Raw genomic sequence first — 15,024 nt, forward strand, 5'->3', positions numbered from 1 at the left:
TTTGTGTATTTTCTTAAATGGTCTCAAACAGGTTAAAAACAGTGATCATACATCAAATACATCAACCTGCCTTTGTTTGTTTTTCAGTTCCTGTTTTTTTTCCTATTAAAGAATGTTTAGTTCTCAGTATATCCTGATTAATCGTGATTAATTATGATCATGATTAATCAAGACAATTGTAATATGTATATACATACAAACACATATATAAATACAATATATAATATTAATGGAACTCTGGAAGTTCTGTTCAACTAAATAGGCCAGGTTCCACTTGAAGTAAGTAAATTGTTAGTAATTTGAAACCAGAAGATCAATATATTTCATTACATATATATATATTTATATATATACAGTACATATACGGTTCTAATGGTAAATAAGTGCCGTGAGTCAGAAAAGGTTGGAAACACTTGAGGCATCTACATCTCAAAGATTCCACCAAACAAAAGTCGACACCAGGACAGAGAAAAGCAGCAACAGGCAGAACTGAATGAGCAGCCAGTGGCAACAATTTTTCCAGTGACTTGGCAGATGTAGTTTCCACACAGACCCATACCTGAAGAGAGATGGGGTTCAGCCTGCGTTCAAGAGAAAAAGATCGGCAGAGAGAAGAAGATGCTCTGTGAACTCACGTGAACGCAGAGCTCCGTCTGTGGACATTCAGAATCTTGTCCTTGTCGGGTTTCTTTCTCAGAGGAACAGGTTTTCTCTTGTGTCTTTGCCGCAAGGTATTCACAGGGGGACTGTAGTAACGACAAAGTTTTTTTAAATGTGTCATCGTTAAGAATTACTACAACAAGACTGACAGGAGGCTCTCTTTTGTTCTAGTTCCTTAAACGAAACAGCACTTAACAATTCCAGCTCAATGTGAAGATGTTGACAACGTCAATATGGGAACAGCAGTAATAAGAAAGGCAGAGAGAAGTAGAATTCAGAGCGCTGTACTTTTTGTTTAGTGTTTTCCTGTTGACCACTGGTTCTGAAGGAAGAGGCTCTGTGCTGATGATGGGATCAGGTTCTGGAGGAGGCTGAGAAGCTAAGACTTCAAGCGCACCTCCATATGGATCAGCTGACCTAAAAGATTTAAATATATACATGTAAAACAAACTAGTCGGCCATTGTGCTTTTGTGGTTTTAATAATGTCCCCTCAGTTCGACCTGTCTTCCACTAACACACTGTCGTCCTTGTTCATGGTGCAGTAACTAGAGTCCGAGCTGCGGGACGGGGACGGGCAGGACTTGGTGCTGGACGGTTCTCGACTTGACCGCTGTCTGGAGTCTTGCTTCCTTCTTTCCTGTAGAGCACGAAACATCACTGTTGACATGACAAATCGGAGCACAGTGTGAAAGAGCTCGGCTAAAACCACGTTACCTGGGTTTCAGAGGTAACGATGGACACACTGACCCTCCTTCGAACAAACTTCTGCGTCAGGGAGAAGAGAGGAAGTAACAACAGACTGGACGAAGCTGAATGACATGATGTATGTTTGTACCTTTGGGCCGATTCTCAGCGTGTCCTCACTTTCACCAGGATCTAGGAGTAAAGGACCAATGACCTGATAAATACATCCGACCAACACCTGCACACAGACAGAAGAGGATAAAAACCTGGGGAGGCGTCGGGGTCCGAGAGGAGCTTTTTCCTGGCCTCCTCCAGCTCCTCCTGGAGCGTTTCATGTTGCTTCTTCAGGTTCTCCACGTGAGCCAGTATGAGCTCCACCGCCCAACTCATACGGGCCTCCTGTTGGAGAAAAGGGGAATTACAGGTCTGTTTTAAGTGAGTAACAGCACTAGTTACTGGAAAGTGTGAGACATAGTTCAATGTTTCTAAAAGAATGCCAAAATATAATTTAAAAATCACATATTTTGTGCTTAAAAGATCAGTGGGATAAATATCTCTGTTTACTTCAGATTTCAGAGTTCTACTTTCTGTTCAAAACAAGGTTGGACTTAAAAATATTAATTCACTTTTTTTCCCTAGAGCAGTGGAGTAACAAACCTGGTGGACCGCACCGAGGACTTCAGCCGTGGTAGAGATCCGTCCCACAGTCCCACTGATGATGTCCAGACACAGCTCCAGCTTCTGCAGGATCTGACTGCGCTGACTGTCCAGACACAGGCCCTTCAGGACCTAAGAACACACACACACACACACACGTTTATTCAGTACAAGCCCAGGCCCACTCCCTGAGGTCTAACATTAAGGTCGTCCCTCTGCTACCTCCAGCGTCTCCCTGCCTCTGCTCAACTCCAGCTGGATGTTCTCCTCAGCCAGGTTGCGTGAGTGCTCCTCTGCCTGGAGCCTCTGCTTCAGTGTGTACTGGTCACAGCGAAAGGCCAGAGCAATTTGAGAGTAAGCTGTCTGACAGAGACAACACAGAGGTGAAGTACAAATGTACCAGGTGAAGTACAAGTGTACCAGGTGAAGTACAATAGTACCATGGACTGGGCCCTTTGGCGACATGCTTTGATTTACTTTTTAAAAATTCAATAAATGCCAGTGTCTCCATAAAGATTCATGAAATATTACTAAATTTTATACTTTCTTGTTTGTCATAAAGATTCATTACTAAATTCATTACTAAATTTTATACTTTCTTGTTTGATTTAACTGCTCAAATTTTATGAGTATTCACAACATGAATAATTAAAAAAAATATGACATGAATATAATATGAAGGAAATATATCATTTAAATGTGAAATGTATGCTTAGACATATTTAGGTATAAAATTATGATTTTACTGTTTGAGCAAGCACAATAAATAGTGCAGTATCTTTTCTCTATGATAATATATAAATAAAAATCTTGTGACTCAACAGAAGAAACAAAAATCAAACTTGCTGAAGGTCTCACCTCCAGATCGGCCTCTGACATCTCCACACTGTCAGACAAACAGGAGGGGTCAGAGTGTGAGGTCAACTCAAGGTCACGTCTGTGACTGACAATCACAGTCATAACATCTACAGTACGATGAAGGTGTTTATTTGACAGTTAAAATACGTCACCTGTTCAAGCTGACGCGTTCAATGATGGACAGATCGTACCAGCTGGTGGCAGGTTGTGACTCCTCCTGACTGGTGTCTGGTTTGTTGTGATAAAAACAGACTTTGATTCAGAGCCGTGACTGTGTGAATGAATGTGATGAAATAAACTTTATTATTTCTGTTACCTTCCTCACTGTCCTCACTGTCCGTCAGAGTCGACAGGAAGTAACTGTTCATCTTCGCCATCGCCTGAGAGAATTCGGAGAAAAACATTCTCTGTTTCTGATCAACATTTCAAATTTAAAAGTAAGAGGAAGGACATAAACCTCACTCACCTCAGCATTCATCACCTCGTCCATTGCCATCACTGCTGCAATAATCCAGGATTGTCAGGATTGATTGTCAATCTCAGGTAAAAAGCAGATTAAATCAGTGAAACCATCTCTAAAGTGAGTCCAGGACGAGGTTTCTGTGCTTCCATGTTGGTGTTTGGTCCATTTTCTCCTTCTGTCTTTCTCCTGTACTCAGAATAGATAATCCTATTATGAGATCCACTGTCAAACCAGTGCAGGACGGTCACCTCAGGAGGATCATGGGTAGTTGACTGGCTCCACCTGTTGTTGTTTCACAGCTGCTAAATGATCAGATGTGATCTGAAATGTTGACTTGACATCAAAAGAATGCAGCAAAAAAGAAGTACGCAGCTTATAACAGGTTTAACCATTAACACCTGTGTGGTATTTTAAACAGCAGGACTAAATGTGGTTTCATCATCTTTATTCCAAACATTTAGTTATCTCCAAAGTGGTTCTGCACCAAACTGTTTAATTTTTTTAACATATCTTTTACATATTAAAAAGGTTGAAACACAGGTATTTTACCAAGACTCCAATTCATGATCAATCTGAACATATGATTTCTCCAGGTACATCAAGATCAGGTTTTCTTCTCCATTGCACTGATCAAAAATTATTGTTTTTTTACACATTAAAATAAAATACTCATCTTATCTGGCATTAAAGCCTACCATATGACCTTTAAGCTAATAAGAAGAGGGAGTACACACCTGGTACTACACTAATGAATTACATTACACCTTACTTTTAAGAGGATTCATATTGATGTATTCTTATTCAGACTCAACTATAATAGCAGATGAGTACAGTCGTCCCTCACTTTACCACGGTTCTGCTGTCGAGCCCTCAGTGCATCAGTTTTCTAATATTTTAAATGTATTCTTGTACTGCAGATTTTTCTGTACTAATGACAGTGTTTCTGGTCTTATTTGAGAGACTGAAAAACACCTGAAGTTAATGTGACAAAAACACTCGAACCAGTACATCTTTGGAGCATGTCCATTTTTATTAAACAAAAGCCATCATTTAGTAGAGGCGTTGGGGTTTTCCCATGGTGCTCTTGATGTAGAGGGCACGCACGTTCTGCCAGTTCTTTTTGAGCAGTGACACCAGGAAGTTGATGGCCAGGTGGATGTTGTACACCAGCTCATCTTCTGTCATCTTGACGTGTCCGACGGCCACGGCCAGACAGAGCACCTGTAACACAAGAGTCAGGGATCAGCACGGGCGCCGTGTTTCTTCTCACAGCAGTCACTGCAATGTTGTTGTTAAATGTAGTGTTGTGTCAAACTGGTGAATCTACCAGTTTGACACTAACTAACACCAGAGATTTAAATCTATTTCAATGGTGCCAAATGAATCAAGCTGATGTAGTAACAACCAAACTCACTGGGAAAATTAAAAGTTACATTCCAGCTGATGTACTGCTCAAATTACCTTCTTCATCTGGAATTTGATGGTGGATTTGACCTCTTCTACTTTGGTGGTCAGGTTCTCGTTGTGGGTGAGCAGGGAGGGGAATTTTCCAGCCTTGTTCAGCCCTGGACCCAGGATACGTGGGATCTGCTTGATGAGAGACTCTGAGGCCAGGAAGGCATCGTATTTCTTAGCTAAAAATAAAAACAAATTAAGTCACAACAAGGTCTTGGAACACACATCATACATTATCGACCGACTCTCGTCCTTCAATACTCACCGAGCTTCTTGACCAGCTTTTTGTTCTTGTTGAGCTTCTTCAAAGCCTCGATGTCCATGTGAGGCATCTCTGCAGCTTTGGCCTCGTCACAGTGCTGCTGGTCTCCCAGAACACACACGGAGAACTTGGGCCTGGGGAGACTCTTCAGCCTGTACATTAAAGCAGACAACCATGATGTGGACGATACTTTTACAGCAGTTGGTGTCAGCTGGGTGGCACAGCAGTGCAAGTTATTGGAAAGAGGGTTCACTTCCAGACATTAGTAAATGCCATTTCAGTTTCATAGAAAAATCAGGTTTGATTGTCAGGCCACACAAAAAAAATGATTTAACTCAGATAAAGGATCAATCAGGAAGTTATCTTTAAACTCCAGGAGGGGTATTAAATCATATGTTGTAAATAATAATAATAAAAAGAATCTACCATCCAATGCCACACCAACTTGACTGTACACTGTAGTAGAGAAATTCTTACCCATACCACTGCTGTGGTCGGTGTCCAGCAGACCTCTTGGGTTTACATAAATTGGTCGGCTTGAGAACATGAACCAAAGAGCTCAGTCACTCAAAGCCTCCCCTCATGTTTTAAGACCCAGGGTAGGGGTCCGTCTGCTTCACCTCCACCGGCCGAAGCACAGCGTTGGTTCAGTCAGACTACCCATAGTACTTTACCATGCCTGCCCCGGGCCTGTCTGGTCCTTTTTAAATTATAAGATTTATTTGACAAAGCCTTTAAAAAGAAAAGGCTGGTTTGTACTCAGACAGGGCTGGAAGCACACAGGGAAAAGATTGGGTGAAACAGTAAAGGGTCGAACCTGACAGTGCCGGAGAAACGCTTGTCCTTCTGGGGATCATAGTTTTTCAAGCTGATCTGCAGCTCAACCGTCTGCAGAAACCTAAAGACAAACAATTCAAGTTTAACAGTGATTCACATTAAAATCTACAATGTAAACACATCACTGTTTCAGTACTATGGGGCACAGAATGAGTCAAGTCCATTCATTTATCCACAGGCTCATAACATGTGACTGTTGTAATAATCTTCTATTGTTGTATTTAATGACTGTGTCCCTTCTGTATTACATACAGAAATAACAAATGTTTTTTCCATATACAACGATGCCACACACTTGTAAGAACTGTTCCACACTTACTTTCTGCGCTTGTTCCTTGCTCCCGTCAGAACTTCTCTCACAGCTTCATACAACGTGTCCCTGGTGACCTTACTGCAAATAACATGGAGTAAAACACACGGAACACATTAGATATGCAGCATATAAATCATTCGTTAATATGTTCATTCCTCAAATGCTTAGTGACAAATAAAACAGACATGTAGCTTAATGAACAAACTATAAACGTCTAGCTAGAAAAAAATGTCTATATTTTAGGTAAAGTGCAGTAAACGGTGCCGTGGTTCTCGAGCGGTATTGGACACTTGAGGGGTAATAAAGTAAAACACCAGCAAGTGCTACCAGAACGGTGTGAAAAACTTAAATGGTGGCTGATTATAACATTTAATGTTGAATTATGATCTTAAACAAATTTGTGATCAATGGATGGCTTCGGATTGAGTAAGATTATCGGAGTGCTCTACGCCGGCTCATGTATGGCATCCATACTTGGAACATAGCACCATTTAACTTAAAATAAAAGGACGTTACGACACAGCGATCGCAAAATATAGTATAGTTAGAGGTTCAACAGCACAACTAAACAAATGTATGCCTTTAAATGTATTTCTACACAATATACGGTCCAATTATCACTGACCTCATTTTAGCGGCTGGTCGCTCCCGTCTCGCTAGGATGAAAAGGAAGTCTTTCCGGAAATGACGCAAAATAAAGGCGCCTGTAGTGACGTCCCTGAAACGTACTCGTTTGTTATATTTTTTAAAAACTGACTTCTAACTCTTTTATTCTGTCAAATCGAAATGATCTTTATTGGTTTTTCTTTTAGCTATGTCACAGTCTCCTCTTTTGTTGGAATATGAATGATTAACCACAGGTTTAATTATATGTCTAATTCTTTGTAATTTATTTTTCTTTAGTCTGGTCATAAGATTTACTAAATGACATAGTTATATTTTTAAAAAATGCTTTCAATTCATATACATGACCCATGCAAGAGGAAAATGTAGTCCAGTCTACAAGCCTACTAATAATAAAGTATTCCAAATTTCATATACATGTATTTATGTAAATATTACATTGATCTTAGTACATTATACATTTCTTAGCACTTCAAAATAAATATATAATATAATAATTTTATTTTCAACTATTTTTGATCCAGAACTAAAGGAGAACAAAAAACACTATAATAATATTGAATATTAATCATCAAATGTACAGCTGCAGGAAATCATTGTTTACATTCATACTATGATACTATACGTAAACAGTAATGTTTTGACTTTTCATATATGAAAATCACAGAGGATGAATAATAACAATGTAATAAATAACGGTTTCCATAAAAGTGCATTGGGAAACATTTTAAATCTACACACACATTGTTAATACATTTAACAAGTGTGTAGATGCTGGCTGACTATTGTACTAGTGTGATCATTTGGCATGTGTGATTTTCCTTAGAGCAGCTTGAAGAGACTTTTTCAGAAAAGTCTCGTGTAACGTCAGGCAGCCATCTAGAGAGTGTTTGTTTGTAGCATTAACCTAAAATAGAAAAAGACACAACATTTTGGTTATAGTCAAACAGCTGTAAAATACTAACAACCTATTTAATATACAACCAAAACCTTAAATCTTACATGGTTGCTGTATTTGGTGAGGACAGTTAACATCATCTTTGCAAACTTCACAGATTTTGTGAATTTAGAAGAATCACTGACGAGCTGTTCAGTAAATGCTGTGAACACTTCTTCGTTCAAGTCGAGCTGAAAAAAACGTGACGTTTGAATTAGAAATACCACTCTTCCTAGATTTGCACACTTTCCCATGAATACACACTGGTCTGACCTTGGAGTCCAGCAAACTGTGGATGACAGAGAGCAGTGCCTCACTCCATGACATTTTAAATGTCATTCTGTAAGGATAGAAGGTAAAAGGCAGTGTCAACAAACAGCTGGGCAGTTGATGACCACTTTGTAGAATTTAATTTCACCGTGTCCTCCCTTTGACATGTGGAAACTGTTAGTAACTAGATCTTACTGAAGCAGCAGGAGTCTGTAATGTGAATCAAGGCAGTCTATCAACCTTTTCAGCAGCTCTGCCTGTGGATCCCCTGAAAAAACAACAAAGTCCAAAAAAACAGATCAGCCGAGGTCAGAGACACAGAACTGTTAAAAGTCCTTGTTCTGGCCTGTATATAAACAGGGCAACAGAGGCAAAAGTAAAGAACCTATTTCAAGAGGATTGTTTAAATGCTACAAAAGTTAAATAAGCATGAGGTGATTTTGAACAATAATTGCAAAGTGAACCAAATGACATTAAAAACTACCATCTAATACTATAGTGGAAAATGCATTTTTTGGTTGTGTAGAATTCTTAAGTCAATATGCAATGTTCAGGGGCTTCAACCTAATTTTAGATCAAAAGTAAGAGCCAGTGACGCTGAAGCGCAGTTTCCTTCCATCACCTATGTTCTCTTCCCTTAGAATTGGTCCAATCAAAGTGTGGCATGAAGGTCTGGGATAATGGCTGCACAGTGATGTCAATGCTGTCACTAGACATCTGGAGGCCGGTTCTGACAGAGACAAAACCTGTGCAGGAATGACGACAAATTCCAAATATTAACTAAAATAGAAATGCGCATCAACTCATTGTAAGAGCATATGCTGTACCTTGTCCAGAAAGAGACTCTTGATAAGTGATGATGCTGAGCTGTAGCTGAGGTCAGGAGAGAGAGTCAAAACGCTGCTGCATAGTTTAGGCAAAATCTCCTCTGGTAAATCAGATAAACCTAAGGAAGTGCATAACATCTCCACCTAAAAAGAGAATAAACATTGTTTCCATCCCATCAATAGACCAGCAGGTGGCAAAGTTGTTTTAAATGTAGTCTTACAGCAGCTCACATTCTGTACACAGGCAGACTGTAATATCTACAGGACTGTAATGTTAAAACCAAATATTTAAATACTACCTGATTAGGATCACATTCATTCAGCACTTTCCACACATCTGTGGAGCCCTGGTCCCACTAAAAACATACACACGATAAAATATTACTATCACACTGACACAAGTTATGTGGTTATAAACTTAGAACACATTAATGTGACCACACACCTCTGTTTGATTTTCCAGTAATTCTTTGATTTGAAGAACAGAAGCCTGGAAGAGCAGAGGACAGGTTCTGTTAATTTAACTGTAAATTGTGGGATAAAACCAGATACGGTGAACTTTCTTATAATAAAATCTACAATAAAAATCAGCAAATACTTTAACATGCTCAGGAAGAGAGTCACTGGTGTCAAGTTCAGGCTGCAGCTCCACAGTAGAAGGTTCTGTTGCTGCACGTTCTTCCAACTCAACTGATGTTTCCTCACTTGTCGTTTGTTTGTCAGCTTTTACTCCATCCCTGCCACAGACATCCGTTCTTATCCGTTTACTCTGCAGTCCTGCATCTTCATCATCTGTGTCCAAAATGACAACACTTATTTTCCTTTTTCTTTGAGTTGCTCCAGATGATCCAAAAGAATATTCAGAAACTGATTCTGCTTTTTTGCTGAAGCAACTGGACCATCCTCCACTCTGGCCACTAACACATAAATGCTGTGACAGCTCCTTCAGCCTCTGGCTGCACTGTGGAGTGTACAGAGGTTCATCATTCTCAGCTGAAATTCTCCTCTTCAACTGTCGACACAAGGCAGAGATCCAGGGGTTTGGATGAGGATCCTGACTGAGACATTTGAGGAGATGGAGAACAGATGTCTGAGGAAGAGCTGGGTGGAGCAGGTTGATGAAGGACAGAAGGTTTTGCGTGAATAATGCTGGAAACAGGCACACCAGGGGTTTACTGAAATACAGGAGAAAACAGAGCGATATAGCGTAGTGAGAACAAACAGCAGCAGCATATCAGAAATGGGTGAACACTTCAATATACAGAATTGAACAGTAAACAGCGGTTAACTGTGGTTAATAACACGAGTGAAGGAAGGTGTAAAAGTATATCGCCACGGCCAGTTTCCCGTACTTACACAGTCAGCGGCTGATCATCAGTCTGTGGAGTGGCCACTTCATCCTGACACAGAGTTTTTATAAAATCACTGAGGAACATGGAGTCAGAGCTTGCTCTCTGCTGCTTACGAAAAACGTCAAGGGCTCTTTGGACTCCACAGGCTCCGGACATCAGAGAGTGAACCAAAAGCCTCGACTGACCGTCAAACTTACATAAAAAACTCCTCATACCGAGGGCCAGCGTCACACAGATACCAACCGAGTTTGCTTCTACAGTTTCAACTAAGTTTTAGTTACTTTTTATGAGCACCATCTTAAGGAGTTTCAGCTGCCAATCCGTAACTTTATTGAAAAACCGCCATTAGTTTTGTCTTCTTTGTAGCTGTTATTATAAACTAATTATCTCAATGTTTGCTTCACATTACCATCTAGCGGGCAAACCAGGAACGACAGATTCTAGTCTCTAACATTAATTGTAGAATTGTAAATTAACTACTGTATGCTATTTTTTTTATTATTATTGGAACAAAAACAGGTACAATTTAGCATGAATTTGACGATATTTGTTTTCATTGTACGAGTTCTTTCTTTCATTGCAGGGGACTCTTTCTAGAGGCAGCCATGTTGGTTTTCCCAGACTATGGAGCCAAAAACATGTTTAGTTGTAGCTGCATGCTGCTCAATGTTGTCTGAACCTTTGACTAGGGTAAAGTAGTGAACTTTAAGTAGGGTCTGAAAAATGCCTCTGAATTGAGACACACCATTCTTTGTATTTTTAACTAAAATACTTCTGATTTTTAACTAAAAACAGTAAGAAAAAAAAAACATTTAAACAAAAATTACAATAAAACATGCCAATAAGGAGTATATAGCACAACATTTCAAAGAGATAATGTGTGAAGCAATGTTTTATTTTCTGTGTACAAGTACTACTTGTTTTAAAAGGGATAAAATCTTAACATTGTGTTCTTACCAAAACCAGAAACAGATTGCCATCACTAGAATCACGCATGAACAGTAGTGGACATCAGGTAGAGACACAACACATTTATCTTTAGACAATTAAAACTACCATTCACACAACATTTAAAAAAAAAAAAAAAAAAAAAAAAAAAAAAAAAAAAAAAAACAAATTGATTGTAGAAACATTGAGAATAATATTGCTCAAATGGTTAAAGTGGAATTTGACAACTTGTAACATGTTTTTTGGCTCAAAGAGAAGAAAAAAAAAAAAAAAAGACAGGGCACATCTTCATTTTCTGGAATGTTTACAGTCACAAACCCTGCGTCATTAAAGTACTTTTCAAGCAGCAACAGAATGCAGAAGCCAAGTTCACAAGACAATTGGTTTTGTAGTTAAAGCCTCTGCTGCTGATTAATCAAACACATGAACACACTTGGCGCTCTGTGGTATGTGGTCATGTTCCAATCACAGCTACTCGTGTATTTTAAACCTCAGAGAGGACAAGAGAAGGTTCAGAACACAACAGTTCTGGGACAAATGACTACACCAGTCAAGGCCCCATTCAGTGGGTTCAAACACTGACAAAAACAATGAAAAAAAGTCTCAGTATTCATACTCCTCATCAAGATCGAAAGGAAACTCGTAGTCCTCAAAGTCTTCATCGTCATCATCACCACTGAGAAGGGTCATGGCTATGAAGAAGTTCAGCAGATCAATGCCATCATAGTCTTCATCATCTTCTATAGGATACTGTGAGCAGGAGAAAAAAAAATATATATATAAAAGACGTGTAAACTCTAAGCAAAACCACTAGCAACATTGAGAGTGAAGAATAATTACCCGGAATGATCTGTGATGTGAAGGGTTATGTCTGTATAGGCATTCTGTTTTGAAGGGACAGCATCTGTACCGTGCATAGTAGCCACAGTTTTTCTTGCTGTAATTGAAAGCATTGACACAGTAGGTTTTTGGGGAAAAAACAACAACCAAAAAACATCTACATTATATGCAATTATAATACAATCACTCGTGTGTTAATTTCCTACAACTTAATTTTTAGTGGTACAGAGGCAAAACCAGCAGTCAAAGGACAAATGTAGGTTGATAAATAAAAATAGAAAAAAAAAAATATGGCCTTAACATATTTAAAATAAAGTGTTAAACCCTCAGCCATTTTAAGCAGTTAAATATCCAATAGAATTTAGTGTTGTAGTGATTGCCACTTTTAATTTAAAATGAAGGAAAATGACTATACCTGCATTTTTCTTTGAAGGCTGCAATTAGGCTCTCTTTTTCTTGACCTTCAACCCATTGTCTGTGCGGCACATAAAATGGAGACCTGACGCGACACTGAGGGCAGCTCCTGAGGAGGAATTGTAAAAGGTTTAGACCTCATCACTTCATGCCGAGTCAGACAGCGTTAGATAGATCAAATGCAACTCTCACGTACTTCACCACATCTGGTCCAAATTCCTTCGTTTTCCTCCAAGTCATTATACATTGTAGACAAAATGAGTGGTTGCAGTTTGGCAGTATTCCAAAAACCTTGTCTCCAGGATTCATTTTTTCATACACTTTGTCCATGCAAATGCCACAGGTTACATCTTTACTCTGGAGGAAAGAACTTGTTTCCTCTCCTTTCACCTGGGTACCAGAGGCTGCAGCTGCAGCAGCAGCTCCTTCATCTGGTGCCTTGTCTGAAGAGTTCTGCAGAACACACAGAAACAAAGTGAGCCAGGTGGGACATGTAATGGCCTAAAGTCAGTAATGACCCAAAGGTCTCTTGAAGTTGAAAAATAATTTTAAAAAAAGTCCATCACATACATACCTGCTCATTCCTTTCCTCGGATGTCCCTACTGCAATGTCTGAGCTTTGAACCAGGTCTCCAGAAACACTATGAGAAGAACCAGTACCTGGGAAAAGCAATTTGTTTAAAATCTTGAGGGAGACACATTTAGAATTGTCATTTCCTCAGGAAAAATGTTAATACCTGGCAATTGTTCTTGAGCAACACCCAGAACTCTGTGCCGAGTGCTGTGCTGAGAGTTTGCGACATTAACAGAAATCCCTCCTCTACTCCATTCTTGTCTAACAGTGATTGGCAGAGTGGGCTCTGAACCCCGCCTCACAGGTTGAGCATTAGCTGCATAAGAGGCAGAGGAGGAGGAAACAACAGGGACTGAGCCTCTCCTACTTGCTGCAGCTTCATTAACATCAGACTCAAGGACATGGAGAAACCTAGCATCAGAAAATAAAACATTAGTCATCATAATCACAGTACACAGCTGTATAGAAAGTGAATTGTGAAGTAACGCTTACCTGCACCGCTCCCTAAACCAGCAGCCACCTTTCTGATAGTATCTACATATTTGGGCTGATGGTAGAACTGGCAACACATGACTGTAAATGCACCTTGAACCATATCTGCAAGAGCCATTCATGAATCGCCTGTTGTGACAGAAGAGAAAGGTGAGAGCAAGTCTTTCAGCTCCTATGGAACATTACATTTTACTTTGGATTCTTCATTTAATCAATTAAATCCTCAAAAACCTTAATATTCCAGTGAATCAAAATTTAAAACATCTAAAATGTAGACCAATTGCAGGAAATTGACCACTGGTGCAACAACGGAAGTGTAGTACCGTTAAATGGAGACTAGAGGCAGCAGAGGACAATTTTGTGATCTGCTAAAACTGATCAGCGAGCAAGTATTGTACAAGTTTCAAAAGTCAACAATGACCACGCTGGCTTTGTGTACACAAACAAGTGTTAATCGTACTTGCCCATAACGTTGAATGTGACAGTCTGATAGCAAAACGCACACAGTATGTTGAGCAGCAATAAAACAAACGTCCCAAACAATCGACAGCTTTTTAAACGGCTCAAATGCCCAGTCTTTGTCATGTCGGAAATCTGAAATTCCACTGGCTGAAAAAGTTAACAAGTTACGAACAGCAAGATCGTACGCGATACATTTAATGTCCTTACATCCAAACTCGGTTAATAGAACTCTGACAATTGTGCTTGAATACAGGCTTAAGTGTATTTCGCTACGAGAAATGCAGAAAAGTCCGTCGACATTCACCCAAGCACTTGTTTTGAAACTAGTCTGGACGTTTCTCGACAACACAAATCAAACACAAACTGAAAACAAAAAAACTCGGATCCCTTTTATTAACCCTGAAAATAATTTGAAAACGACAGTTTCAAATGGACGAAAAGCAGTTTGTTTTTTACTTCAACGTCTCTGAATGCTGTACAGACTCACACCAGTTCAACACCAGTTGAAATGGTCGTCTTACCTACAGACCACTCCACTGCGACCCGTGTCCATCCTCCGTGTGTTTTGAGAAGGCGATGAGCGACCTACAGCATATCGTCTAAATAGTTAACAGCCGGTCGCCTTTACCAATTAACACTGGGACTAACCAATGGAAACGTGACGTTAACCTTCGTGCGTAACGTTTGTGTCTTCAGGAAGCGCCAGTCACGTTCACCACCATGTAAATATTTTACAAGTCAGTGTTTCACAAACTTTTTACACGAGGCCCTCTTTTGAAATAGTTGTTTTAACGCACTATAAGGTCGTTACAAAATTATATTTATTCACTTTTGATCGGGTCTAAAACACGACAGAGATAAATGTTCATCTCAAATTGTTTTGAAGATATGCGGAGTGCAGTGCAGTTCCGGGTGTCATACCACAGCTGGCCGGTGGGGCTGTCTTTGAAAACCACTGGCCACCATTAAAGACTGTTCAAACAACTTTTCACTTACAGTACAGCTGGCCACCATTAAAGACTTTTCAAACAACTTTTCACTTACAGTACAGTAATTGCCTTTTTTTACACCAACAATGGCTGAAATGACAAACG

At 39.6% G+C, this 15,024-nt stretch overlaps 4 protein-coding genes across 5 annotated transcripts; all 4 read right to left on the reverse strand.

The window, feature by feature from the left end:
- Positions 1-96: 96 nt before the first annotated feature.
- Positions 97-4,181, reverse strand: LOC107989130 (protein MRVI1). 2 transcript variants are annotated; one of them, XM_025059048.1, is made up of 13 exons: positions 3,327-4,181; positions 3,177-3,240; positions 3,013-3,088; positions 2,861-2,888; positions 2,225-2,365; positions 2,003-2,134; positions 1,612-1,744; positions 1,497-1,537; positions 1,376-1,423; positions 1,162-1,298; positions 949-1,077; positions 636-746; positions 97-559 (listed from the first exon to the last, which is right to left on the reverse strand). In XM_025059048.1, the coding sequence occupies exons 1-13, from the start codon at positions 3,354-3,356 to the stop codon at positions 430-432; spliced, it is 1,200 nt and encodes a 399-aa protein (XP_024914816.1). In that variant the 5' UTR covers positions 3,357-4,181; the 3' UTR covers positions 97-429. The 2 variants fall into 2 exon arrangements, with proteins under 2 accessions (XP_024914816.1, XP_016891171.2); XM_017035682.2 differs by having other exon boundaries at positions 1,376-1,426.
- Positions 4,182-4,332: 151 nt separating this feature from the next.
- On the reverse strand, positions 4,333-6,909 carry rpl10a (ribosomal protein L10a). The gene is made up of 6 exons (XM_008318186.3): positions 6,816-6,909; positions 6,197-6,268; positions 5,858-5,938; positions 5,044-5,192; positions 4,785-4,957; positions 4,333-4,544 (listed from the first exon to the last, which is right to left on the reverse strand). The coding sequence occupies exons 1-6, from the start codon at positions 6,818-6,820 to the stop codon at positions 4,374-4,376; spliced, it is 651 nt and encodes a 216-aa protein (XP_008316408.1). The 5' UTR covers positions 6,821-6,909; the 3' UTR covers positions 4,333-4,373.
- Positions 6,910-7,038: 129 nt separating this feature from the next.
- fance (FA complementation group E) lies at positions 7,039-11,219 on the reverse strand. Its single transcript, XM_008318187.3, has 10 exons — positions 10,205-11,219; positions 9,447-10,023; positions 9,294-9,338; positions 9,148-9,204; positions 8,849-8,992; positions 8,644-8,767; positions 8,217-8,289; positions 8,025-8,091; positions 7,817-7,942; positions 7,039-7,721 (listed from the first exon to the last, which is right to left on the reverse strand). Exons 1-10 carry the CDS (start codon positions 10,411-10,413, stop codon positions 7,614-7,616), a joined length of 1,530 nt encoding a protein of 509 aa, XP_008316409.1. The 5' UTR covers positions 10,414-11,219; the 3' UTR covers positions 7,039-7,613.
- Positions 11,220-11,350: 131 nt separating this feature from the next.
- On the reverse strand, positions 11,351-14,645 carry mkrn4 (makorin, ring finger protein, 4). Its single transcript, XM_008318188.3, has 8 exons — positions 14,452-14,645; positions 13,469-13,597; positions 13,140-13,387; positions 12,977-13,062; positions 12,599-12,855; positions 12,404-12,511; positions 11,989-12,085; positions 11,351-11,898 (listed from the first exon to the last, which is right to left on the reverse strand). The coding sequence occupies exons 1-8, from the start codon at positions 14,481-14,483 to the stop codon at positions 11,752-11,754; spliced, it is 1,104 nt and encodes a 367-aa protein (XP_008316410.1). The 5' UTR covers positions 14,484-14,645; the 3' UTR covers positions 11,351-11,751.
- Between the last annotated feature and the right edge of the window lie 379 nt (positions 14,646-15,024).

The sequence above is a fragment of the Cynoglossus semilaevis genome, chromosome 10, assembly GCF_000523025.1.
Source record: "Cynoglossus semilaevis isolate Cse_v1.0 chromosome 10, Cse_v1.0, whole genome shotgun sequence".
Classification (NCBI taxonomy): Eukaryota; Metazoa; Chordata; class Actinopteri; order Pleuronectiformes; family Cynoglossidae; genus Cynoglossus; species Cynoglossus semilaevis.

What these genes read in the sequence shown, in the direction of transcription:
- LOC107989130 (XM_017035682.2), bottom strand. Translation starts at nt 3,356, where the DNA reads ATGGCAATGGACGAGGTGATGAATGCTGAG. An exon ending in GAACGCGTCAGCTTGAACAG is followed by an intron (nt 2,889 to 3,012) that starts GTGACGTATTTT and finishes TTTGTCTGACAG; the next exon opens with TGTGGAGATGTCAGAGGCCG. An exon ending in AGTGTGTTAGTGGAAGACAG is followed by an intron (nt 1,078 to 1,161) that starts GTCGAACTGAGG and finishes TAAATCTTTTAG; the next exon opens with GTCAGCTGATCCATATGGAG.
- rpl10a (XM_008318186.3), bottom strand. An exon ending in GCAAGGAACAAGCGCAGAAA is followed by an intron (nt 5,939 to 6,196) that starts GTAAGTGTGGAA and finishes GTTTGTCTTTAG; the next exon opens with GTTTCTGCAGACGGTTGAGC. An exon ending in TCAAATTCCAGATGAAGAAG is followed by an intron (nt 4,545 to 4,784) that starts GTAATTTGAGCA and finishes CTTGTGTTACAG; the next exon opens with GTGCTCTGTCTGGCCGTGGC.
- fance (XM_008318187.3), bottom strand. Translation starts at nt 10,413, where the DNA reads ATGAGGAGTTTTTTATGTAAGTTTGACGGTCAGTCGAGGCTTTTGGTT. An exon ending in GATGATCAGCCGCTGACTGT is followed by an intron (nt 10,024 to 10,204) that starts GTAAGTACGGGA and finishes CCTGTATTTCAG; the next exon opens with TAAACCCCTGGTGTGCCTGT. An exon ending in ATGAATGTGATCCTAATCAG is followed by an intron (nt 8,993 to 9,147) that starts GTAGTATTTAAA and finishes TTCTCTTTTTAG; the next exon opens with GTGGAGATGTTATGCACTTC.
- mkrn4 (XM_008318188.3), bottom strand. Translation starts at nt 14,483, where the DNA reads ATGGACACGGGTCGCAGTGGAGTGGTCTGTAG. An exon ending in TTTGGACCAGATGTGGTGAA is followed by an intron (nt 12,512 to 12,598) that starts GTACGTGAGAGT and finishes ATTCCTCCTCAG; the next exon opens with GAGCTGCCCTCAGTGTCGCG. An exon ending in GCCTTCAAAGAAAAATGCAG is followed by an intron (nt 12,086 to 12,403) that starts GTATAGTCATTT and finishes TTTCAATTACAG; the next exon opens with CAAGAAAAACTGTGGCTACT.